Source organism: Saimiri boliviensis, chromosome 14, assembly GCF_048565385.1.
Source record: "Saimiri boliviensis isolate mSaiBol1 chromosome 14, mSaiBol1.pri, whole genome shotgun sequence".
Lineage (NCBI taxonomy): Eukaryota > Metazoa > Chordata > Mammalia > Primates > Cebidae > Saimiri > Saimiri boliviensis.
The window spans coordinates 26,662,632-26,689,279 of NC_133462.1; the positions used below are offsets into that span (position 1 = coordinate 26,662,632).

The 26,648-nt window shown below is 36.9% G+C and overlaps 1 protein-coding gene across 1 annotated transcript in view; it reads right to left on the minus strand.

The window, feature by feature from the left end:
- Positions 1–364: 364 nt before the first annotated feature.
- The window catches only part of LOC101050379 (ankyrin repeat domain-containing protein 18A), a 39,829-nt gene continuing 13,545 nt past the window's right edge, over positions 365–26,648 (minus strand). Inside the window, exons 6-12 of the mRNA XM_074384339.1 lie at positions 22,687–22,754; positions 20,160–20,213; positions 18,432–18,575; positions 16,071–16,141; positions 10,122–11,033; positions 8,126–8,260; positions 365–450 (exon numbers count right to left, since the gene is read on the minus strand). Of these exons, the coding sequence (XP_074240440.1) occupies positions 445–450; positions 8,126–8,260; positions 10,122–11,033; positions 16,071–16,141; positions 18,432–18,575; positions 20,160–20,213; positions 22,687–22,754 (1,390 nt within the window). The 3' untranslated portion in view covers positions 365–444. The remainder of the gene's footprint in view (positions 451–8,125; positions 8,261–10,121; positions 11,034–16,070; positions 16,142–18,431; positions 18,576–20,159; positions 20,214–22,686; positions 22,755–26,648) is intronic.

Below are 26,648 nucleotides of genomic sequence, written 5' to 3' on the forward strand. Positions count from 1 at the left end.
TTAAATCAAAGCTGCTATCCTCAGCAAACTAATGCAGGAACAAAAAACAAACACTGCATGTTCTCACTTATAAGTGGGAGCTGAATGATGAGAACACATGGACTCGGGGAGGGGAAGAAAAAATACGATGGTCTGTTGGGGTTGGGAGGGAGAGCATCAAGATCAATAGCTAATGCATGTGGGGCTTTATATCTAGGTGATGGATTGATAGGTGCAGCAAACCATCATGGCACACATTTACCTATGTAACAAACCTGCACATCTTGCACATGTAATTTAGACCTTAAGATAAAATAAAATAAATGTTTTTTAAAAATTACCTTATGTTTTAGCTTATTCATCAGAATATTCATTTTCAGTTGATCTGTTTTTAAGTCTCCGTGGAAACTTAACTCTTCGTTTCCAAATACATTTAACATATTTATTGTCATCTCTAGGAGTTTCTTATATCTGCAGAAATGTACAGAATTAGCAAGTCAAGTATTTTAAGAGTAAATATGTAATAATTGTTTAAACAGGTATTATGGCATATCAGAGAAACGCCTCTATAAACTATGCTCCTCTCAGTTTCAACTGAGTGTAGTTTGAAAACATTCTATATGAAATTATAATCTTAGATTAATAATATGAAGAACAATTTTATGGCATATATGACAGGCAAAGTGATATTATAACCATGCAGTTGTTTTTATTTTATTTTATTTTATTTGAGATGGAATTTCACTCTTGTTGCCAGGCTGTAGTGCAATGGTGCAATCTCGGCTCACTGCAACCTGTGCTTCCTGGGTTCAAGTGATTCTCCTGCCTCAGCCTCCCAAGTAGCTGGGATTACAGGCATCCACCACCACACCCAGCTAATTTTGTAATTTTAAGTAGAGATGGAATTTCATCATGTTGGTCAGACTGGTCTTTAACTCCTGACCTCAAATGATCCATCTGCCTTGGCCTCCCAAAGGGCTGGGATTACAGGCATGAGCGATCATGACTGGCCTAACCATAGAGTTTTTATAAACTATTCATATTAATTTTGGTATGCTAACATGAAATAACCCATTACTAAATATAAGCCATACCCCAGAGATGAGGAACCAATATAAAAAAGTAAAACACATATATGGTTGAAAAAGACCAAAAAATACATTTTGATACCTGTTGACCACAGTTTATAAAAAGAAAAAAAAGTACACACAAAAAGCATCAGGGAGATCATCCAATGTAAGAAAAGAGAAATAAGAAAACATCTTTAATGTCTGAGTTGATGAGAAAAAGAAAACAGGCAGTTTTAGAAAAAAGATGATTTAAAGACTTTGAAGAAGAGAACTAGAAATCTTTGCTGACATGATGTTAATAAAATGAAAGAGATACAAAACCATGTAGAGAAAGACAATGACAGAAAAATGTTGATTAGAATCAGAAAACCAACATAGGTGCTCAGTAAATATATGGAAAAGTAGCTGTGTTGAGGACTTCAAAGACACATTCTGTTTTGTTTTTTTAATCTATGATCAAAACATGACTAGTCAGCCGGGCACGGTGGCTCAAGCCTGTAATCCCAGCGCTTTGGGAGGCTGAGGCGGGTGGATCACAAGGTCGAGAGATCGAGACCATCCTGGTCAACATGGTGAAACCCCGTCTCTACTAAAAATACAAAAAACTAGCTGGGCGTGGTGGTGCGTGCCTGTAATCCCAGCTACTTAGGAGGCTGAGGAAGGAGAATTGCCTGAGCCCAGGAGGCGGAGGTTGCGGTGAGCCGAGATCGCGCCATTGCACTCCAGACTGGGTAACAAGAGCGAAACTCCGTCTCAAAAAAAAAAAAACATGACTAGTCATTTTACTTTTTCTTTAAGTTATAGATATATTTATGTACATATAATTTATTTCTGTAAAACAGAAGTTCGACGACATGTATGCTTCATGTATACAATGGAGGTACTCATGTAAAATGAGTAAATTTATATGTTTTATATTTAAAAGAAAAAAAGCAGAAATAAAATATGAGCTACATATCAAGATAAATTTTGATGTTAAAGAATGCCACAAACACATGGACACAGAAAGGGGAGCATCACATACTGGGGTCTGTTTGTGAGGGTTAGGGAATGGACAGTGGGGAATGGGGAGATTGGGGAGGGGTAACATGGGGAGAAAAGCCAGATATAGGTGACGGGGGGATGGAGGCAGCAACCACCTTGCCATGCATGTACCTATGCAACAATCATACATGACCTGTACATGCACCCCAGAACCTAAAGTAGAAAAAAAAAGAAAGAAGAGAATGCCACAAATAGGTCTTCTTTAAAGACTCTGAATGCAGCAGAGAAGGATACTACAAAAGGAAGAAAAGATGACCAAAGACAGCAAAAAATCTTCAGAAATAAAAATTCGTACTAGATAATGAAGAGTGCAGTTGACATTATGTGTCCAAGGCTTTGTCATTACTGTTTTCAAAATTATTAAAGAATAAGTGTATTATTTTGACATTAAAAAAATTTAAGATTGTGTTGTCAGTTTCTTTTTTTTTCACATATTTTTAATATAATGTTTTTCATTCCAACCTCGCTCCAGCAGCTCAGCTGGCTCCCTCCCTGATGATGCACATACCTATAATGTTGTGAGTTTCTAAAATAAATTTTAAAATAGAATTTGTTTAATTATGAAAATACAGACATAAAATGAATTTGTATCTATGTTTTAGTCAAGTAAAATTTTAGTTAAATCAATTAATAAATGGTTAAAATGTTCTACAATAGGAAAAGCATACCCAGTTCTCTCTTCTTCTAATTCATTATTTTTCTTTCTTATTTGATTCACATTATACTCCAGTGATGATACTAACTCAAAAAGTTTTCTTAATTCTTCATTTAGTCCTTCAGGCTTGAAAAAAAAAAAGGTGTTTAAAATTATTTTTGTAAACTCTAGAGATACTCTTTTATCTCAAAAATACTATTTCTCATACGCTGATGAGTAATATGTATTTAGGCAGGTGTATAAAGTGCATTTTATAAACCTGATGCAAATAAGGACAGATTTCTATAATAGTCACTCTTCTTAAAACAGCTTTAAAAATGATTAATACTTTCATCACGATCTTTTCTGAAATTTAAAGTGCAGAAATTGTTTGTTAAAAATGAAGGTTTTACACATAAAATACTAAGGGTTAGTAAAAAAAAAATTAAAGGTAACTATATTTACATTTTAGTTGTTAAAGACGCTCTAGAAACATTGTCATTAATAGTTTAAGATAATCCAGTTTTGTTAAACTACATCTTACTAAGATTATTTATAGAAAACTCTTAACTACTTCCCATTATATTTTTGATCCTCATCTGTCTTCAGGCTGAGCTAAACACTCTCATTCACTGTAAGTATTCACCCATGGGTTTCAGTTTTTCCTTCTCTTAACCATTTCTACTTAAATAAAGTTTATTTTTTTCTACAGCAAACAAAAACATAACTTTTGTCTACTTTTTGTGGTTTTCTATTACCCTGTTTCTCCCCTTCCACTGGACTCTTTGACACGTGGTCTCATCCAGAGATCTATTTTTCATCACTTATTGTGTTTTTTTAAACTGAAATCTGATTTGTAATAATTCCAATAAAGAAGTCCCAGGGTCATGAAATTCTTTATCCTGCTTTACTCAGCAGCAACTTCGAGCAGTGACCAAATGCACCCTCTGCTCCTCTGACCCCACTTCATTTCTTTTTTTTTTTTTTTTTTTGAGATGGAGTCTCGCTCTTGTTACCCAGGCTGGAGTGCAATGGCGCCATCTCGGCTCATGGCAACCTCCGCCTCCTGGGTTCAGGCAATTCTCCTGCCTCAGCCTCCTGAGTAGCTGGGATTATAGGCACGCACCACCATGCCCAGCTAATTTTTTGTATTTTTAGTAGAGACAGGGTTTCACCATGTTGACCAGGTTGGTCTTGATCTCTCGACCTCGTGATCTACCCGCCTCGGCCTCCCAAAGTGCTGGGATTACAGGCTTGAGTCACCGCGCCCGGCCATGACCCCACTTCATTTCTAAATGCAGCAACTTCCGATGTTTAGTGCTATCCCTTTGTATTCCATTTTAAAATTTCTCGGGACTCCTAAAATCTCAAAATTTTGACCCAGATTCCCTAATCTACATTTCCAGCTCTGACCTTTTTATAAAGGTCTCTTCCTTCTAGTACACATATTATAGACAATATTCTCAACCACACACTCTTACATTGCTAGTTGGTGCAGATTACTTTTGTAGATAGTGAATCTTGTCTATTTTATGTTGATTCTTATTGGTGTTGAGTACAGTGTTTGTTTTTTTTAATCTCGAAGAGGGACAGTCTCACTCTTAGGATATTGATCAGTATACTTTGTCCTTTTTTCTTTTTTGGACTAGTATACTTTGTTCTTTTCTTCTTTCTTTTTTTCTTTTCTTTTTTTTTTTTTTTTTTTTTTTGAGACGGAGTTTCGCTCTTGTTACCCAGGCTGGAGTGCAATGGCACGATCTCGGCTCACCTCAACCTCCGCCTCCTGGGTTTAGGCAATTCTCCTGCCTCAGCCTCCTGAGTAGCTGGGATTACAGGCACGCGCCACCATGCCCAGCTAATTTTTTGTATTTTTAGTAGAGACGGGGTTTCACCATGTTGACCAGGATGGTCTTGATCTCTCGACCTCGTGATCCACCCGCCTCGGCCTCCCAAAGTGCTGGGATTACAGGCTTGAGCCACCGCACCCGGCTTTCTTTCTTTTTTTCTTTCTTTTTGAGATGGAGTCACACTCAAGTCATCTAGGCCAGAGTGCACCATCTCGGCTCACTGCAACTTCCACCTCCTGGGTTCATGTGTTTCTCCTGTCTCAGCCTCCCAAGTAGCTGGGACTACACGTGCACACCACCACACCTAGCTAATTTTTGTATTTTTAGTAGAGACAGGGTTTCACCGTGTTGGCCAGGCTGTTCTTGAACTCCTAACCTCAGGTAATTCACCCACCTCAGCCTCCCAAAGTGTTGGGATTACAGGCATGAGCCACTGTGCCCAGCCCTTTTTTTCTTTTATGCTAAAAATTTTTTCATGAGAATTAGATTATCAATTATTTGCCCTTGTTTTCTTTTGAAGAATTCCCTTTTTCATAAAGATATGATGAATCTCTTCTTCTATGATTTCTTTCAGGGGGATACTCAACTATATTATTGAAAAGCTCTAGTCAAGTAGAGGTCTTCCTTCTTCCCAATTGAGATTTTTAAATCTCAAAATGGTGTCCACCAAATGTCTTAATCTAGGTAGTCTCTTCCTTAAAAATTCATGAAATAAGAACCTTCTGGAGAAGTTAGAGGCTATTGATTGATATGGTTTAAAGCTTTTCCTTATTACATGTTTTATTTCCAAGACAGACATCTAAGTGGCTAATACTTCTATGCCTGATGTCTAACTCACTTCTATGGGAATCTATATATAAAACATTCTATTTATGACACAGAGTCTCACTCTGTTACCCAGGCTGGAGTGCAATGGCTTGATCACTGCTCACTGCAGCCTCGATATCCTGAGCTCAGGTGACCCTCCTACCACAGGCTCCCAATGTAGCTGGGGCTACAGGCATACACCACCATGCCTCAGCTAACTGTTAATGTTTTTTTTTTGTTGTTGTTGTTGTTTTTTTGTAATGACAGGGTCTCACTTATATTGTTCTGGCTGGTCTCAAATTCCTGGGCTCAAACACTGCTGCTGCTTCAGCATCCCAAAGTGCTAGTGTTACTGGCATTAGCCACCCAATCAGGTGTTTCATGGACTGGTTTGAAAGGCAGTATCTACACAGAAGCCAGAAGGCCTGTGTCTAAATTCCAGTTCTACCAGGTACTAGCTGTGTGACCTTGAAATGGAGAAAATAATACCATCTACTTGTTGGGACGATTAAACCAGGGACCAAAATGAAACATTTAGAAGAGTACATGGTAGACAGTGAGCTAAGATAATATTTGCTATTAGCATAATAATTTTTAGTGTTTTTTATATCTTTAAAACCGTATGTGTTAGGCAGGTGGCATTAAAATGAAAGTGGTCTCCTATAGCTGCCCTGAATCATTCTTCACACAACTGAAAGTGGCAGCAAATGGGGAGTGTATAATTTATAGGTCACTTTTCTCTCAGTATGACTCACTGGGCAACAACCGCATATGTACTATAATGTAAATAGCACCTCCTGGATTGAGTAGTACATAATCAACATGACTGGCAAAGACAGGCTGAAGCCACTGGACTGAAAACCTTGAACTCCATAGCTAAATCAAGTCTCCTAAATCAGTTCCCTTCCAGCAGCTGTTGCTGTTGTGCTGCTTTCATGAGCACTCTGCTGAGCACTCAGATTAAGAGGCTGTGGTGTCATTCATCAGACAGACTGCCAGAACTGTTCAGCTGACAAACTGGCAGCCATCCAGAAATACAGTTCTGGCTACAGAGTGAAGGAAGGCAAATTTAGATTCTTTTTTCATACTGAGAAAAACATGAGCATTTTATTGAACAATTCTCCTCTATTACGCTAATTGGTTTCAATTTTATATTGCTAAAAATACACTTAGAATAAAAGATTTACTGGTCAATGTCTCAAAGAGGAAATAATTGGTATGGTAAAAAGTATTCGGTTCTATGCTAAAAGCTGCCAAGCTAAAACAGTTTCAATTTATACAAGAATAGGTGACATGCATGTCATATTCTTTTCCCTTTAAGCAAATTTATGATTAGACAAAATTATATTCCATACAAAATAAAAGCCATGTAAAATTAAGGCCTAAGTTGTTCTGTAGACTGGATGACAAGTGCTGAGATGTAAGGTCAATGAGAGAACAGTCAGAGAAAGCTTCACAGAGAGGACATGGTCTGCCAAGTCCGAATGAATGAGACTAGAGGAACAGAAACTGAGAAGGCAGGAAGGACAGTATGAGTCAAATTGGTGCTGAGATCTACCCAATTAACTCTGAGAATAAAGTCCAATGGCAGGGAAATAAAAACATATGTCCATACAATAACCTGTAAATGAATGTCCACACCAGCTGTTTCTATAATAGCCAAAAAGTGAAAACAAACTAAAGGCCCATCATCTGATGAATGAATGAAAAACTGGTATAGCCATGAAATAGACTATTATTTGACAATAAGAAGAAATAAACTACGGATATGTGCTACAACATGGATAAAATTCTGAAAACATTATGCTAAGGAAAAAAGCCAGTCAGAAAGGACTTCATATTGTATGATTCTTTGTATATAAAATATGCAGAACATCAAAATCTATAGAGACAAAAGTGGATGGTGGTTGCCTATAACTGGGGCAGGTAGAGAGACATGGAGAGGAGTTGCAGCCATGGCTATGAGATACATGGTCGTTTTACAGAGTGGTAAAAATGTTCTAGCATTGATTGTGTTGATGGTTACACAATGCTGTAAATATACTAACACACACTGAGTTGTACATTTTAAATGGTTGAACTGTCTGATGTGTGAATTACTGCTCAGTGAAACTGTTTTTAAAATCCAATGGTAGAATCAAGATAATTTTTTTAACTCTCTATTTTGGTTGTACATACTCCAAATGAATGAGTATTTTAAATGAAAGTGAAGGCAATGCCTGTTGCCTAACTTTTCAAGTAGTTTGTAAATTACTCTAAAACATGTGCACTTCAAAAAATAGTATGATGGTTTTTCTGTACAAGTCAACCTAGAATCCATGAAATAAATAGGCACAGCTTCTGTGGCCATTCGCAAAAGTGAAGAAATAAGACGAGTTTCTGAAACATTCCATTCAACATTCTCCTCTGACTTAATCTGGCTTGCCTCACCAAGGCAATACAGAAATTTTCTAAAAATACTCTTTAACAGAAAAAAAGTGAATTTTCTGTGAGGAATAATGTATGGTTCTCCACTTTTCCAAGAGTACATATTGCAAGAGAAAAGGTATGCAATTATTTTTCAAAATGGCAGAATAAAATCCTGAGTTTAAGAAATAAGTACCTTATAAAGATAATAAAATAGTAATAATAAAGTATAATAAAAATACAAAATCAAGCTCTCCACTGAAATTAGTGTCCTATAACACTTTATATTATTCAACCAGCTACAGATTAACTGTTGACATGATAAATTCCATACATACTTGAAATTTCTTCTTTGAGGCATATGTCTTATCCAAATTAATGTGACAATGTGATGTACCTTCTAGTGGAGACTCTGACATAGATAATTTTTTAAGGTTATCAGCCAGTTCTTCTGAAAGTTGTCTCGTAGTCACCTGATAAAATAATTTTGTTACTAATTTTATAAATAGCCTTAGTATTAAATTGTTAACAATATTTACCTCTAACATAAATACTTTGAAAATTGTTACCAGACACATAGACTCACTTCCTTTTCCTCATATGTGCACATTCTTGTTTATTACTGAATTGAGTGAGGGATAAAGAAGATGTTATTTTCCTGCCAAATTGGTATTCTCCTACTTACATGACAGATTGATTCAGCCCACTATTCATCTTAGACCCTCAATTCAACCTGAGTTTCTCACATATTCAGTTGCCTGTTAAAATCCTTCCAACAGATGCCTATCTCAGAATAACAGTAAAATTCCAATAGTCTTCAAGACCCTAGGTAACATGGCCTCTACATCCCTCCCTGACCTCAGCTCCTACAATTCTGTCCCATACTCACTTCGTTCCCACTCTACATCAAATCTGCCACCTCTCATCAAGCTAAAAATGAGGATCCAATGTCAAACTTGTAAATCACAGAAAGCTACAAGTATCTTTGTGCTGAATAAAGTTATATACAAATGACAGCCATTGAGACCTAAAATGTAAATTATGAGCTAATTATTAATAAAAATATTCAAAGTAAATTATGAATACCTACCAGGGGAACATTAAATCAAATGTGTTTTGCTGAAATTTACATTTATTCCACCTTGTGATTTTATAACAAGTAGATGTCTTTAAAATATTAAGTGGTCAGAAAATTACATAATATGAGACTGACATATTTTCAGACTTAAGTCACACTGATATGAATCAAAACAAATTTATACCAACTAAAATACATAAAGGAGTTACTGAAGGAAAGGTGTCACAAGACACAACACACTTCAATTCATCTGGGAAATTTAGAATTAAGTGTCAAAGCAACTCACTTAATTGAATCTTAATTTCAAAATATTCATTTGAGGTGCAAGCATTTCATTTATTTGCTTCATTTTGGTCTTAAAATGTGCCAACATAAAGACATTAAATTTATTATCAGCAGTTAAGACTACATACCTTATCAACATTACTCTGTATCTGCTAAAATTTTATAGGTGATATATATATATTTTTAACAAAATCTCATTTTGTCACCAGGCTGGGGTGCAGTGGCACGATCGTGGCTCACTGCAACCTCTGCCTCCTGGAGTCAAGCGATTCTTCTGCCTCAGCCTCCCAAGTAGCTGGAACTATAAGTGTCCGCTACCCGCCTCGACCACCAAAAGTGCTGGGATTATAGGCATGAGCCACCACACCAGGCCGAGATAATGTCTTTACTCAAAGTAAAGCTACCTTTTATTTCTTGAAAATAAGGTATGTTTCCAAGCTGATACAATAAAATATTGTTTTTTGCTTTTTTTTTACTGAAACAGCTTTGTATATACATGATTTACATACTATAAAATTTATGTTTTCACATATAGTTGATTTTTAACACATTTATTCCACAACATGGAATAATATTTAGCTCTAAGTAGATTTAAGAATATTTAAATATTATTACATGCTTAACTCTAACATACATGTTTAACTCTAACATACGTACTTTAACAAATTCACTGACTTGTACAACCATCTCTACAATCCAACTTTTGAACATTTTCATCACTCCAAGACAATCTCTCATGCCCATTAGCAGTCACTACCCATTTCCAGCTTCAGCCCTACAAAAACATTAATCTACTTTCTGTCCCTATACATTTATTTTCTAGATGTTTCATGTAAATAGAATTATACAGTATGGTAAACACATTTTTATCTATTCATTTTTATATTGAACTAGGTTCAACATATAGCCAGAATGAAATGTTTAAATTTTTTTCCAGAAGACTAAAAATATTTATCTTTTTTCATACTTACTTCTTCTGCTTCTTCTTTTTCATACTGAAACAGTTTTTCTTTTAAATAATTATATTCATTCATTAATTCCTTATTTTTCTCTTCAAGAAAATCTTCCTTTCCACTCTCAAGACAGCCTCCTTCGATATTAATTACTATCTCTTTATTACTGCCATCCTTATGAGCAACCTCTAGTTGTCGTTCAAGCAAGAGATTTTCACGTTCTAGTTGACATATTCTCTCTTCACAGTTCTGCTTTAGCATGAATTGGTTCTTTTTAGCTTCTTTATTTGGATGCATCTGTTTCATTTCCTTTATTCGATGCTGTGCTTCCCTTCGGTCCATCTCTACACTTTCTAAAGCCAACGTCTTTTCCCTGAGAGCATCTCTTGTCTTGTGGAGCTTACCTTTTAAGGTATTAAACTTCATTCGAGCTTTAGAAAGTAGCACAGTAAGCAACTTGTTCTTATCCTTTAGTTGAGAAATATTAGAACTTGTTATTTCTTGTAAACAAATATCTTTTGCTCTTTGTAAAGTAAGTTCTAGGTCCTTTGTTTGCATACTTTCTTTGTGCTCATTTACAACAACAGCCAGTCTAGAATAGAGGGAATCAACTTCAGCTTCCAGTCTTTTCTTGCTGTGTTTTTCCTTCTCCAGTTTTGAATTCAGCCTTGTATTCTCAGCTTGGAGATCATTAAGCTGTTGACAATACTGGGACATTGTTTTTGTTATCATTTCCTCATTGAGTCCTACGCTCTTTTGAAAGTTAGTATTTGTTTCTTTAATACTTATAATTTCCTGAATATATTCCTTTTCCTTTTGGAGACTGTCATTTTTCATTGCATATACTTTTTGTCTGAGTATGGCAATATCTTTCTTCAACATGCAGTTTTCAGACTTCACATCCTTCTTTTTTCCATAATGTTGACACTCCTAAATAAAACAAAAGAAATTTTTAGCCAGCACTCAATAAAGTAACATATCATGATTATCTCTGAAGTGAATGAACAACCTGTACATTTATGCAATTAAAAGTTGCTATAAGTGGATATCCAGCTGGAGAAAAACTTGAAGCAAAACCTTGAACCTTAGCATAAATTTCACAAAGTTCAAAACTTTATTTGAAGTCAAAGAATCCACAGCAGTAAAAAATTACACACATACTTGAGAATTTTCAGGAATATCAGAAATGGAAAAGCCTTTCTCTGAATTACAACAAACTCAAAGCATAAAATAAAATATTAAAACTGTTGACTAAATTAAAACATTGAAAAAAGAAAATTGCATTTATACTGTGATATCTAACCCAGACATCACCCTATAGTAAGAGCTTTACCTCCACGTGTATTTGGACAGATAAAATTTCTCAAAGTGTTTAAAGTTCTGTTTTTTTATTATAGTCTATTTTGATTTCACTCAACCCTTTTTAGTCAGTTATAAGAATTATATTTACTAAATCATATATTTAGACATTGTACTAAGCACTTCTACATGCATGTATTGATGAACTTACTTACTTATCACAATTCTTAAAAAGAGAGGTTAAAAAATACAAGTAAACTGCAGGATTTTCCCCAAGGTTTTTGACTCGATTTCTAGTTCTCCACCAGATCACAGTTACTTCTGTGGTGTAAATATATCAACACAAAAACAGAGAAACAAAAAGACACAGACACAAAATGTGTCTTCTGTCTTTATCACCAGGATGCTACATGAAATAGCCAGATCAAGAAGATGTGAACTTGTGGGGCTTCAGAAACAGAAAAGAAGCTTTCCCTTTTCTGCACTAAGCTATTTTATTTCCCACTGCCTTTTATCCTTATTTTTTTATTTGGATCCTAGAATATCAAAAAAGTGAAGGTGCTCACTGAAATAGAGGAACCAAAGTTTGCCCCAACACAATGAGAAGAGTGAAATTGCTGAGTTGCTAGTGCTGAATCCTGGAAGATGAGATGTTCCCCAAATTTACATTCAATTACCACAAAAGTTTATAGCTGGAAGATATATAGTACAGCTGTCTACTCTAGCCTGATTATCTACTTCATAATGGAAGTGAAACCAAGAAATATTAAATAATTCACCAAAGCTCCTAAGGTAGCATTACCTAGCATTTCATGGCACCAAAAGGGAAGATACAATTGCATATTGCTGGATTACATAAATTTCCAGAAAAATATATCAAATTGATCAGATAAATTAAAAGTGTGACTTTGGCAAAGCAATTTAATGCCTTGGAGGATGGTGGGAGGTCTCATTTGCTTTTACCTTGAAAGAAGAAAGTATCTATATTTTTGTCTATCTTTAGAACACAATGTACAGAACTCAGCTTTGTACTATAGACTCAAATGCTAAATTTTTGGCTGGGGAATTATGCTACTTATATGATAAAATCATCCAGGTCAAACTTTACCATATTTTATTAAACAACATAATGTAAAAGTCTGATTCAACAGAAACATTGGGGAGTGGTAATTTTTTAAAAATATGCAAAAGTATATGTATTTGTTTCCAAAAATATTTACAATGGCCATGATGGAATTATACTTTTTAACAGTTTGAGTTAAACAGATAAATCTGCATGCATGAAAGCACATTAAACAGACTTCTTTGGCTGGGAATATTTGTTGCAACTCTCAAGGCTAGATACATTTTCAGGTCTCTTCTTAGTCAGTGCTTCCCTCCCATTGTATTACCATTTTATTATTTAAATAAATCGAATTCATCTTTAAATCAGTACAGAAAAAAGAATCTAGAGCTTATTTCTTTAGCAACTTCTTTTATACTTATCTGGTTCAGAAGGTCGCACGGCTAAATTATTTTCCCAGCCCATATGCCACTTGGAAGACTAGTGAGACTTAGGTTGACTAATGTACAAAGATTATGAGAATGTTTTCCAGAACTGTCATTTAGATAGCAGTACTAATCTACTTTGACACATAATTACACATTTGGATAACACCACTGTAACTAAAAACAAAATTTTCTTGAATAGAAAAGCAGAACGAATCAGATAAGTTTATAAAAAGAGAAGCAGCGGCCGGGCGCGGTGGCTCAAGCCTGTAATCCCAGCACTTTGGGAGGCCGAGGCGGGTGGATCACAAGGTCGAGAGATTGAGACCAACATGGTCAACATGGTGAAACCCCGTCTCTACTAAAAATACAAAAAATTAGCTGGGCATGGTGGCGCGTGCCTATAATCCCAGCTACTCAGGAGGCTGAGGCAGGAGAATTGCCTGAACCCAGGAGGCGGAGGTTGCGGTGAGCCGAGATCGTGCCATTGCACTCCAGCCTGGGTAACAAGAGCGAAACTCTGTCTAAAAAAAAAAAAAAAAAAAAAAAAAAAGAGAAGCAGCAAGTGAACCTCTTTCGTTTTATAGTTAAACTTTCTTCTTCAAAGCCAGGAACTCTATTTGTAGCATGCCCACCTCATTCTTAAGCCTTTGCATCTATCTCTGTGAGAAACAGGCTACATGTCTAGTTTGCTATAATTTTTACAGTCTGATTTATTTTCCTTTGAATAAAGCTTAGAAGATGACTGGCAAGGTAGATATGCTTTTGATGTTCTGTCACTAAGTGGTGAAGAATAACTCACATTTTCTAATTCAGGTTTCATGCTTTTATAGCTATTAGCAGTGGGACTGTCACATGTGGGTCCCTGAAACACACTTGCTAGTCACCTTCTAAGCTTTAGAAGAGCTTCTAAGTTCCATATGGCTTGTGGAACAAGTGCTGTATTGGTTTTCCATTTTTCTAAGTGTCTCTAACAGCAGAAATACTAGGGCTTTCTATCTGTATCATATGCTCCATTACTTTGGAGTGAGCAAACCACAAATCAACAAAGACTTTTTGGATCTCTAGACTGAGGCCAATGTCTAATGTCTAATTTGCTATTAGTAGTATTTTGGTTGATATTTTTTGTTATTTGCATATCAAACTCTTGGTCTTCTTTCGTTTCAACCATAACCAGTGGGTTCTTTAATTTTTCAATTTCTGTATCATTACAACAATTCTCTTCACCTCTGTGAAAAACAGGCTACATGTCTGGTTTGTTATAATTTATACAGTCTGATTTATTTTCATTTGACTAAAGCTTAGAAAATGACTGCAAATGTGTTGAGGGATCCAGAGTATAAACGTAATGCAAAGACATGTTTGAGATGGGCTCCTTCTGTTCAGGCAATGCCTGGAATACTACAAAGTTAGACACTCCATCAGATTACAGGGCGCTCCCTTTAGGTTTGTCCCTCTTTGGAGTTACTCTGTAAGATCTCTTCCCCAGGACAAACAGTAATTTTGGATTTTTCAAAACTTTCACCAATCTTCAGTTGAATTTTTTGTAATGAATTTTAAAGGAAGTCCTGAATATACAGATGTATGTTCTTTTTTTTTTTTTTTTTTTTTTTTGAGACAGAGTTTCACTCTTGTTACCCAGGCTAGAGTGCAATGGCGCGATCTCGGCTCACCACAACCTCCGCCTCCTGGGTTCAGGCAATTCTCCTGCCTCAGCCTCCTGAGTAGCTGGGATTATAGGCACGCACCACCATGCCCAGCTAATTTTTTGTATTTTTAGTAGAGACGGGGTTTCACCATGTTGACCAGGATGGTCTCGATCTCTTGACCTTGTGATCCACCCGCCTCAGCCTCCCAAAGTGCTGGGATTACAGGCTTGAGCCACCGCGCCCGGCAGATGTATGTTCTTTATCAAAATTCTTACTCAGTTGTGGTTCTTGAGACCTTTATTTGCAGGTTCAAAAGTGGAAAACTAATTTGCTTGTTTTGTTTCTCAGATGTCTTTTCTGTCTGGGTACATGGTTTTTTGTTTTTTTTTTTTTGAGACGGAGTTTCACTCTTGTTACCCAGGCTGGAGTGCAATGGTGCAATCTCGGCTCACCACAACCTCTGCCTCCTGGGTTCAGGCAATTCTCCTGCCTCAGCCTCCTGAGTAGCTGGGATTACAGGTACGCGCCACCATGCCAAGCTAATTTTTTTGTATTTTTAGTAGAGACGGGGTTTCACCATGTTGACCAGGATGGTCTCGATCTCTTGACCTCGTGATCCACCCGCCTTGGCCTCCCAAAGTGCTGGGATTACAGGCTTGAGCCACTGCACCCGGCCCTGGGTACATGTTTTAAAATTAACTTTATTCTGAATTAAGTGTGAACAAGGAAAAAATAGAAAATAATTAAAATCAGCCATGTGCGGTGGCTCACACCTGTAATCCCAGCACTTTCGGAGGCCAAGGTGGGTGGATCACCTGAGGTCAGGAGTTAGAGACCAGCCTGGCCAATGTGGAGAAACCCCATCACTAATAAAAATATAAAAATTAAGCGGGTGTGTTGGTGGGCTCCAGAAATCCAAGTTGCTTGGGAGACTGAGGTGAAAGAGTCACTTGAACCCAGGAGGTGGAGGTTGCAGAGCCAAGATCGCAGCATTGCACTCCAGCCTGGGCACCAAGAGCAAAATTTCATCTCAAAATAATAATAATAATAATAATAATAATAATAATTATTATTATTATTATTTAACTGTGAAATTTAATGTATGGTTTGCTACTCCTAAGTTACTGGATTATAACTAAGAAGTAAAAAAGTAATTTGCCTTGGCTTAACACAGCAAGCTTAACTCTCACTGTTTGAAGAAAACTTAATTATGAATTAAATCTGCCAGAAACGCGTTGCTAGATGATATGTAGTATCATAAAGCGATCTCTCTGAGAAGGATTTTTACCTCAGCAAACCGTAAATAGTGAACCCCTGCAGTGAATTCATACATCTGAAGAATAACTGGAGAGTAGGCAAATGCTAAATTGTCAGAATTGGCTGAAGTGTTTTAAAATTAAATACGAAATTATGATCTGTTGAACTTTAAAAGGATGGTCTAAAAGGTCACTTCATTTGGACTATGGTATGTTATCTTAAAAAAATAAACAAACAAACCAATATTAAACCAGAAATTTAAATAGTTTTATACCTGTGGCTGTTGGTTTTCACTTCTTTCAAGACTTTCTTGCCTTTCCTCTGAAGCCACTTTTAAGTCATGTTCTGCTAACAAATAAATATATTGAGTTTAAATGAATGATTTAGAACAGTTAAAGACTATAATCTTTAGAAAATTGGATACAAAACATATACATTTATTTTAGAAATTGAGAGTTTAAATGAAGCTTAATGTTTACTATAATATTTAACTTTTTAAGAAATACTTCTAATTATCTAAAACTTCAACAAACCACTTGGGGAGACACTAGATATCAGCAGGTTCGAGCCATGCAAAAATCTCAGGGTCACCCACAAATTATTCCACTCAATATAAATAAACAAAACTGCTGGAAAGAAAAATTTAAAAATACAGTGAAAACATATAAAGTAACACTTCACTATTCTCTACTTCCTAATAGTGTATTTTTTAACAACATGCTAAGTGAATTATTTACCAATAATTTGTAAAAATTTTGTTACCGTTATATCTTTATTGGCGTCCATTCTGCTTTTCACATCTGAAATGTTTTCCTCTACTATTCTGACAAATTTGTATTTGTGTTTTAAGACTCTGAATGTAGGCTTGGCACAGTAGATCAGAATTGTAATCCCAGCACTTTGAAAGGCCCAAGAGAGAGAATTGCTCAAAGCCAAGAGTTTAAGACCAGTCTGGAGACCACAGTGAAACCTTGACTCTAAAGAAAATTTGTCAGGCATGGTGGTGTGGGCCTGTAGTGCCAGCTACTCAAGAGGTTGAGGTGAGAGGCTCCCTTAAGCCCAGGAGTTTGAGTTTGCAGTGACTCTGGATCATGCTATTGCACTCCACCCTGGGTGACAGGGTAAGAACTTTTTCCAAAAACAGAAAAAATTTTTAAAAAAAGGAAAAAAAGTTTCAGAATGCTATGTGGAGTGCTCTTTTAATCTGGATATTTTTATCCACATACACAGGTGTCTCCTTCCTTGGGGATCCCTTAGTACTTTGCCAATTTGTCTAGTGTCACTTGACCATCTGAGCTGTACATGTCTTTGCATGTCTATCCTCTTTGCTGCTAGACTGTAGCAATCATCTTTGCATAAACAGTCTTTATTTTACAAAATATTTGTTAAGTTCCTGCTAAGTGCTAGGCACTGGGGTTTAAGGAATGGGATAAAACTTGTCAGGGGGCCGGGCGCGGTGGCTCAAGCCTGTAATCCCAGCACTTTGGGTGGCCGAGGCCGGTGGATCATGAGGTCAAGAGATCGAGACCATCCTGGTCAACATGGTGAAACCCAGTCTCTAGTATTTTTGTACTAAAAATACAAAAAATTAGCTGGGCATGGTGGCGCGTGCCTGTAATCCCAGCTACTCAGGAGGCTGAGGCAGGAGAATTGCCTGAACCCAGGAGGTGGAGGTTGCGGTGAGCCGAGATCGCGCCATTGCACTCCAGCCTGGGTAACAAGAGCGAAACTCCGTCTCAAGAAAAAAAAACAAAAAAAAAACAAAACTTGTCAGGGATAGCTTTTCTACAGATCACACCTGAGCTGAGACTTAGAGCATGAAGTACACCAGATTAAAAGAGGCAGAAGGTAGGAAAGGTAGTGCATTGGCAAGAGAGGAAAAGAAGCCTCCCAGAGCATATGTATTTGTCTACATGAGAGGGATGGTGATGGGGGCATTACCAGTAGCTCAATAATGGGAAAAAAAAAAGGCAGACAGAGAAAGGGCTGCAGATGGAGATTTGGGAAGAAGCCAGTTTCTGAAAGCCTTATACAAAACAACTATCATTATCATTTCTTAAATTTAGAAAAAAAAGCAAAACAAATTTAAAAAGAAAAAGACCAACATTTTATTTTATTTTTTCTTATCTCATTTGACTTGATTTTCATTAGAGGTGTGGTCTCGCTCTGCCACCCAGGCTACAGTGTAATTTTGCTGTCATAGCTAACTGTAGCCCCAAACTTCTAGGCTCAAACAACTCTCCTGCTTCTGTTTCTCAAGTAGCTGGAATTACAGGGGCAGAACACCACACCCAGTTACATTTAAAAGAAAAATAGACACGGAGCCTTGCTATGTTTCCCAGGCTGCTGGACTTCCTGGCCTCAAGGGATTTTTCTGTCTCAGCCTCCAACACTGTAGGGATTGCAGGCAGGAGCCACCATGCCCAGCAACACCAATATTTTAAATGAATAAACTGGAGGTCCATCATTTTATTTTATCATGGATGGGTGAAAACCTTATAATAGACTCAGGTAGTTCATGGATTTGTGACAAGGAAACTGTAGCATTAACTATGACTGAAGCTTCCCTGGTCTACATGGTTAAGAGTAAGACATTCAAGAGTAGAGACATTCAAGACATTTAGACCCTTCGCACCTTCTTCTTCTTCTTCTTCTTCTTCTTCTCCTTCTTCTTCTTCTTCTTCTTCTTGTTCTTGTTCTTGTTCTTCTTCTTCTTTTTCTTCTACTACTACTACTTTTTTCTTTTTTTTCAAATTTGCAGGGTTCGTAGCTGCTGTTTCTGTCAAACAAGCAAGCTTGTTATATATATACTCCTTCTGGAAAACATCATCTGGAAAACATCATCCCTCTGCCTCCTTATCTGGCAAAGTTTCACTCACTCTACATGCTTACCCTAAATCTTATACACCTTTTAGAAGCTTGTACTCATCACCACAAATTTAAAAGTGCATGGAATCTAATGAATACAACAAAATACCTAGTAAATAATAACCATATGCTCTCAGGTGACATCTATCCTCCATCTATCCTCTACATTAGGGGTCAGCACACTACAGACCACAGGCCAAATCCCGCCTAACATATGTTTTTTCTCAAAGTTTTATTTTATTTTATTTGTTTATTTTTTAAAGAAGGGGTTTCATTGTGTTGGTCAGGCTGGTCTTGAACTCCCAACCTCAGGTGATCTGTCCGCCTTGGCCTCTAAAGTGCTTGGATTACAGGCGTGAGCCACCGCGCCCGGCCCTTTTCTCAAAATTTTATGAGAGTACAGTCATGCCTATTGACTGACAGGCTACCTATGACTGCTTTCTCACCACCATGGCAGGGTTCAGTAGCTACAATAGAGATCACATGGCCTTCAGCTGTTCAAATCATTTTTGGGGAGACAGAGAGAGAAAGAGAGAGAGAGAGAGAGAGAGAGAGAGAGAGAGAGAGAGAGAAAGAGAGACACCACATGGCCTAAAATATTTTCTACTTGGCCCTTTACAGAAAAAGCTTGCCAATCTCTGCTTTATACCATGAACAGAATGCCCTAATTCTCAAATGTAATCCATTGCCTTCCCTGCTCACAATTTTCCAATGAATTCCTGCAGCAAACACTGCTAGCTCCCTACCCAAGAGCAGTTCCTTATTATTTCTTGCTGGAGAAACACAAATCTATTTGGACATTTATTATTCCAATACTCCTCCCCAGCTTCAAAAGAGAAATGATTATTCTAAGCTAATCACATAATTACATGTGCTTTCCCATTGCCTGGTTCAGGTATGAGTATGTGGTGTGACCCAGCCAATAAGATAGCAAAGGAAGCCCCCTGCATGCTTCTGAGTTTGCTCTCAATTTAAAAGACACATATGAAGAAAACCAGCCCTTCCAGCCCTTAGATACTGCCTTGTGAGAACATGATGGTTGGAGCTGCTGCTAAGTAGTCAACCATGAAAGGAGACATGAACAAGACACTGCCAACATCATAAATGAAAGAGGAACAAGTGGGATCCAGTATTATCAAGGGACCAAACAAGTCTGGTTTTTATGGTTTTGGCCACTGTCAGTTAGGTCTTTCTAGTATTTGCAGCCAAAAGCATTCTACCTGAGAAGTTTCTCCTAGCCTACAGGGTAAGATCTACTCATTTATATACTATTAAAAGTCTTTTTATTAAACTTATTTAAAGACACAGGTAAAACAACAGCAACAAAGTATTTCCTAAGCTTGCCTTTACTGACACATACTGAACATCATAAATACATAATAAATAATAGCTATAAGCTATTTTCATCCCATTCCCAACCACTTCCATATACTTTTTTTGTACTAGTAAATTTCAACTGCTTATAAACTCTACAAAGTTCACTCAGGTGTCCTACCTTTTGAACTTGCTGCTCCTCTTTTAAAACTTTCATTCTTCATGGCTGCTGCTTCTGTCAAACATGCAAGCTTGTTAGATATTCCTTCTGCCAAGAGTCATCCTACTGCCTCCCTACCTGGAAAAGTTCTACTCACTATACATGCTTACCCTAAATCCTACCCACATTTTAGAAGCTTGCATTCATCGCCACAAATGTAAAAATGACTGGCACATACTAAACATGATACACGTACGTAATGAATAACAACTATAAGCTCCCAGATGATGTTGGACACATAGTAAGCACTACATAAGGGAGCAAACAAAATAAATGACAATGGTAACAACAATCTCCTAACCGTATTTTTAAAATGTCTTTTGTAACGCTGGAGAAAAATTCTTAGTCCATAAAATACACATGATAGTTATTTTTTAAGTGGACAAGTGTATGAATAAATCAACATATTTTTCTTAAAAATTTAGTAGAAAAAATACAAAAATTAAAGTTATTTGTATTTTGTTATGAACACCTTCAAGACAAAAAGCTATGTCAATTTCATCTTTGCCTTTTGCAATTTGCCAAACCTAACTTATAGAAGTGGTTTGATAAGTATGTACTAAATTTAAGGTGTTTTTATACAGTTATTAGGTGTTACATTTTTGTTATTGTGAACCATTTTTATAATTTTATTATAATATTTTGAACCTAGAGTTTGGCTATTGGAATATTTATTATGATCACCATTTGACTAATGGTCACAGAGTGCCTTTTTTTTTTTTTTTTTTTTTTTTTTTTTTTTTTCAGAAGGAGCCTGAATGCAGTTGTGCAATCTCAGCTCACTGCAATTTCCACCTCCCGGGCTCAAGCAATTCTCTTGCCTCAGCCTCCCAAGTAGTTGAGATTACAGGTGACTGCCCCCATGAATGGCTAATTTTTGTATTTTTAGTAGAGATGGGTTTCACCATGTTGGCCAGGGTAGTCTCAAACTGATGACCTCAAGTGATTCACCTGCTTCGGCCTCCCAAAGTGCTAAGGTTACAGGTATGAGCCACCATGCTGACCCTGGTAACAGAGTATCTTGTTCCAACAAAATCACCATTATTGTGAGAATTATCCAGCATATAATAAAATGCAGCTTGTTCTAGGAAGTAAGTATGTCTCATGAGGTTCCAACTTATGAAGACTAAAGTAAAAAAAAGACCTTGTTTGTATAAGAATACGTAATATAACTTCTCCTCTTGGAAAGGAATTACTTTTCTGCCTTCCGCATTCAATAGGTAACTTCAAAAATAATCTATTTGTATGGGTGTACACTTATGACTCATTTGTTTATGGTATCAGAAAGAGATCATTGAGTTCCCAGTTCTAAAGATAGTTACTTTCTTAGTGACACAAATTCCTGTGTAATACAGTTGACCCTTGAACAACAAGAGTTTGAACTGCAGGGGCCCACTTACATGTAGATTTTTCTTCTGCCTCTGCAAACCAGAGACAGCAAAACCAAACTTTTTTCTTCCTCTTCAGCCTAATCAACCTGAATATGATGAAGATGAAGACCTTTGGGAGAATTCACTTATGCTTTTGAATAGTAAATATATTTTTTTCTTTTCTACAATTTTCTTTATAAAAGCTTCATTTCTCTACCTTATTTTATTGTAAGAACATAGTATATAATAATGCAACACATACCAAATATGTGTTCATCGACTATTTATCAGTAAGGCTTCCAGTCAATGGTCGGCTATTAATAGTTAAGATTGGAAGGAGTCAGTTATACTCAGATTTTCAACTGCACAGGGATCAGAGTCCCTAACCCCTACATTATTGAAGAATCAACTGTAATTAATATTTATTTACTAAATACAAACCATTTATTATAAAAATTAAATAGAAGATCCATTTGCCTGACAACTCCAATTTGTAATAATGTGATTATAGAGAAAAATACAACATACTAACTTAAAAATCTAATTTTTTTTTATATTACTACAAAAATATCATGTAGATTTTCAGGGATCATAAGTAGCTAAATGAATTTTTTCAGACAATACTGTTTGAGATTATAAATTAGCTACAATTAACCTCTTAAATAACTCTAAATTCTAAAGGAATTAAATTTAAAAAAATACATATATATTTTTAAACTACCCTTTAATAATTAAAACTATGTAATCTTACTTCTTTTTTTTTTTTTGGAGATAGAGTCTTGCTCTTTGATCCAGGGTGGAGTGCAGTGGTGTGATCTCAGCTTACTGCAACATCCACTTCCTAGGTTCAAGTGATTCTCCTGCCTTAGCCTCCCAAGTAGCTGGGATTACAGGTGCCAGCCATCCTGCCTGACTGATTTTTTATTTTTAGAAGAGATAGAGTTTTGCCACGTTAGCCAGGTTGGTCTCAAACTCCTGACCTCAGCAGGTCCACCCGCCTTGGTATACCAAAGTGCTGGGGTCATAGCTGTGAGCCACCGTGCCTGGCCTGTAATACTGCCTTTTAAAATCAATAAGACTACCAGAAGAAATGAGAAATTTACTAACAGAAGTCTTACCTCGATTGTTATTTCGCAGACGATTTTTAAGTATCTTATTTTTATGTTCTGAAATTTGTTGTTGAATGCTACAAGCATAATAAACATAATACATAAAATTACTATTTTAATCATAATATAAAAATATTTACCAATGTGAAATTTTAAAGCTTTTCAGACAATATCAGAGCTAATATCAGAACTCTAATGTACCATACACCTTAAAATTTTAAGCTCTATAAACTTATTAAGCTTCTAATTAAAGAAGAAAAACATAAAGTACTCATAAACTGAGAGAAGCATAGTTCAGTAAATTAATTCTAGTCAGTTTAACATCCTGGAAAGTGTCCTGCACTCAGAATAAGTCTTCGCTCTATAACCAGTAGGTATTTTGTTTTTGGACCAGTTGCTTTTAGGCTCCATGGCTTCTTCTAAAAAATAAGGATTTACTACCTTTCTTCACTAGGCTGTAAGTAGGATATAATGAGATAACATGTTTAAATGTTCAGAGAAATAGTAAAGCAATGGAACAGTTTACTCTTGAAGTGCATTGCTGAAATAATTTTGAAATCTCAACACCTGATGGGTGCGTTTTTATAGGTTCTAATATTTCAGTGTCATGGTTTTCGGAAAATGTTATTAAGTGCTAATTTTGGTTATTCGTTCTATTCATTGTGGATTGTAGTTCAGAGCATTTTAGCTAATCCATAACTTGTAACTAAATTTATATATATTATTATCTCATTAAAATAGATTACCTAATTGTCCCCTATCACTGAGATCATCAACCACACCAAGGGCAGACTAATAGATGTCAAAACCTGTCTTGGACAAGTACCATTTCTCCTCTGTCTACTCAAACCCTTAGCCAGCAGATCTGTGTTAGAGGGCTGGATCTTCATGGTCCTCTCCAACTGACATATAAGACAAAACCCTGCTTGTATTGTTTTTCAGTTCCATGGAAGAGATGCAAGTTGATGTTTCCTCATTTCCAAGTCATGTACTAACAACATATTTGCACGTAACATCCCATATGTTACTCAGTTCTGTTCTCATTTCACAGATCACCTTACATGAATACTATTTTTTTTAATTGAGATGAAGTCTCACTCTGTAGCCCAGGCTGGAGTGTAGTGGCACAATCTCAGCTCACTGCAACCTCTGCCTCCAGGGTTCAAGCAGTTCTCCTGCCTCAGCCTCCCCGAGTAGCTGAGACTACTGGAATGTGCCAACACACTTGGCACGTTTTTTTGTATTTTTAGTAGAGATGGGGTTTCACCGTGTTATCTAGGATGGACTCAATATCCTGACCTTATGATCGGCCCGCCTCAGCCTTTCAAAGTGCTGGAATTACAGGCATGAGCCACTGTATCCGGCCCAACATGAACACTTCGATGATGATAATAGTAACAATTTCAGTTTTGGTTGTCTCCCATTTTGATTTCACTCACACTGTTTCCCTGGAGCTAGTTAACAAATAGTCAAATGACATTCTGGGGACTGTGCAAAATACGGAACGCTTTAAGAATTTGTGTGCCATGTTTAGGCAGCATGCATGCTTATCTGTTCTGTATTGATTCAATATCAAAATATGTACTGCTGAAACAGGTATAAAGCCCTGTTTTATACATGGATACTCATGAGTCATGTATAAAGCTTAGCTCTGTTAAATCCAACTTACCTACTTCAGATAGAGAGAATTGTATTGAATGACTTCCTGTGAGGTAGAATTTTTAAGTATTTGAAAACTTGAGGTAGAGATGCAAGTATCCTGGCAGATTTTCATTATTATGGAAACAGACCACTGGGCCAACTGCAAGTTGGTGCCCACTACTCTACTGCAGGATAATGTGGAACCTTCTGCTATCTAACAAAAGCTGCTACACAGGACATCAAAAAGCCTCAAGGTACAGATGTGATCACAAAAGGGAATGGAAACACTGATCTCTTCCTGCAACATTATTTGAACGTTCCTGACTGTTGAGTACAATTCCAACTAATATTTGCTAGAGAAAAGACAAACATAAGTCTCAAAGGATAACTTACCATGAAGGTCTAGGCTAAGCCTAGCTAAGAGGTGGGCTACAAACAAGGTTTTTAGTTTTGACAGAGGGTCAAGTTACTCACTATGTGTTTGGTGGGTAAAGCAAGGAGGCCTCACTGCCAGAGCAGAATGCTGGGAACATTGACTGAGTATATGTACATGAATTAAAAAACACTGTAGCGAGAGAGAGATCCAAGATAGCTGATCACTAGCAGCTCGGGATTGTAGCTCCCACTGAAAGCGCAAAGAAGGAGAGGACGCCACACCTTCACATGAATTCATGTTGCTCACGCACCAGGAGATTCCCAGCGGAGGAGCCCCACGGGTCGCCAGCGCGACTCTTGTGACCGGCGAGGCGGTTTTGCCGGCGCCTCGGAGCGTCGGTTCTCAGTGCAGAGTCGGAAAAGCACCCTCAATCTTAACGCCGCTGATTTAGTCGGTGCAGTGGGTTGCTCAGATTTCGGCGCTGAGAATCAGTAAGTTGGACGTCCACTCAGAAGCCCAATTACAAAGACGGTGATTATAAAGACTACAGATGGATGAATCTACAATGAAGGGAAGAAAACGGTCAAAAAAGGCTGAGAATACCCAAGATCAGAACGCCTCTTCCTCAGCAGGGGATCCCAGTTCCTCATCAGCAACGAAACAAGGCTTGATGGAGAACGAGTGGGTTCCAATTACAGAAGCAGGCTTCAAAACGTGGATAATAAGAAACTTCTGTGAATTAAAAGAACTTGTTATAACACAATCTAAAGAAACTAAGAACTTTGAAAAAAGGTTTGACGAAATGTCAACAAGAATACAAAATTTAGAGAGGAAAATAAGTGAATTGATGGAGCTGAAAAACACAATACGAGAACTACGTGAAGTATGCACAAGTTTTAACAGCCGAATTGATCAAGCAGAAGAAAGGATATCAGAGGTCGAAGATCAACTCAATGAAATAAAACAAGAAGACAAGACGAGAGAAAAAAGGATAAAAAGGAACGAGCAAAGTCTCCAAGAAATATGGGACTATGTGAAAAGACCTAATCTACGCTTGATAGGTGTACCTGAATGTGACGAAGAGAATGAATCCAAGCTGGAAAATACGCTTCAGGACATTATTCAGGAAAATTTTCCCAGCCTAGTAAGGCAGGATAATACTCAACTCCAGGTAATACAGAGAACACCACAGAGATATTCCTCAAGAAGAGCAACTCCAAGGCATATAATCGTCAGATTCACCAGGGTTGAAATGAAGGAGAAAATACTAAGGGCAGCCAGAGAGAAAGGTCAGGTTACCCACAAAGGGAAGCCTATCAGACTTACAGCAGATCTCTCAGCAGAAACCCTACAAGCCAGAAGAGAGTGGGGGCCAATATTCAACATCCTTAAAGAAAAGAACTTTCAACCCAGAATTTCACATCCAGCCAAGCTAAGCTTCACATGTGAAGGAAAAATAAAGTTTTTTGTGAATAAGCAAGCACTCAGAGATTTCATCACCACCAGGCCTGCTTTGCAAGAGCTTCTGAAAGAACCACTACACATATGAAAGGAACAAACAGTATCAGCCTTTCTAAAAAAATTATCAAAAAGAGCATCAATATAATGAAGAATTTACATCAACTAATGGACAAAATAGCCAGCTAATGACAGTATTAAACTCACATATATTATTATTAATTCTAAATTTAAATTGACTAAATCCCCCAATCCAAAGACAAGCAATTTGAATAAAAAACTAAAACCCATCAGTATGCTGCATCCAGATCCATCTCACATTCAAGGATACACAAAGACTCTAAACAAGGGATGGAGAAAGATTGACCAACCAACCAGAGAGCTAAAATAAATAAATAAAAAGCAGAAGTTACAATTAAGCAACAAAGATCAAAAGAAGCAAAGAAGGACATTATATAATGATAAAAGGATCAATGCAACAACAAGAAGAGCTAAA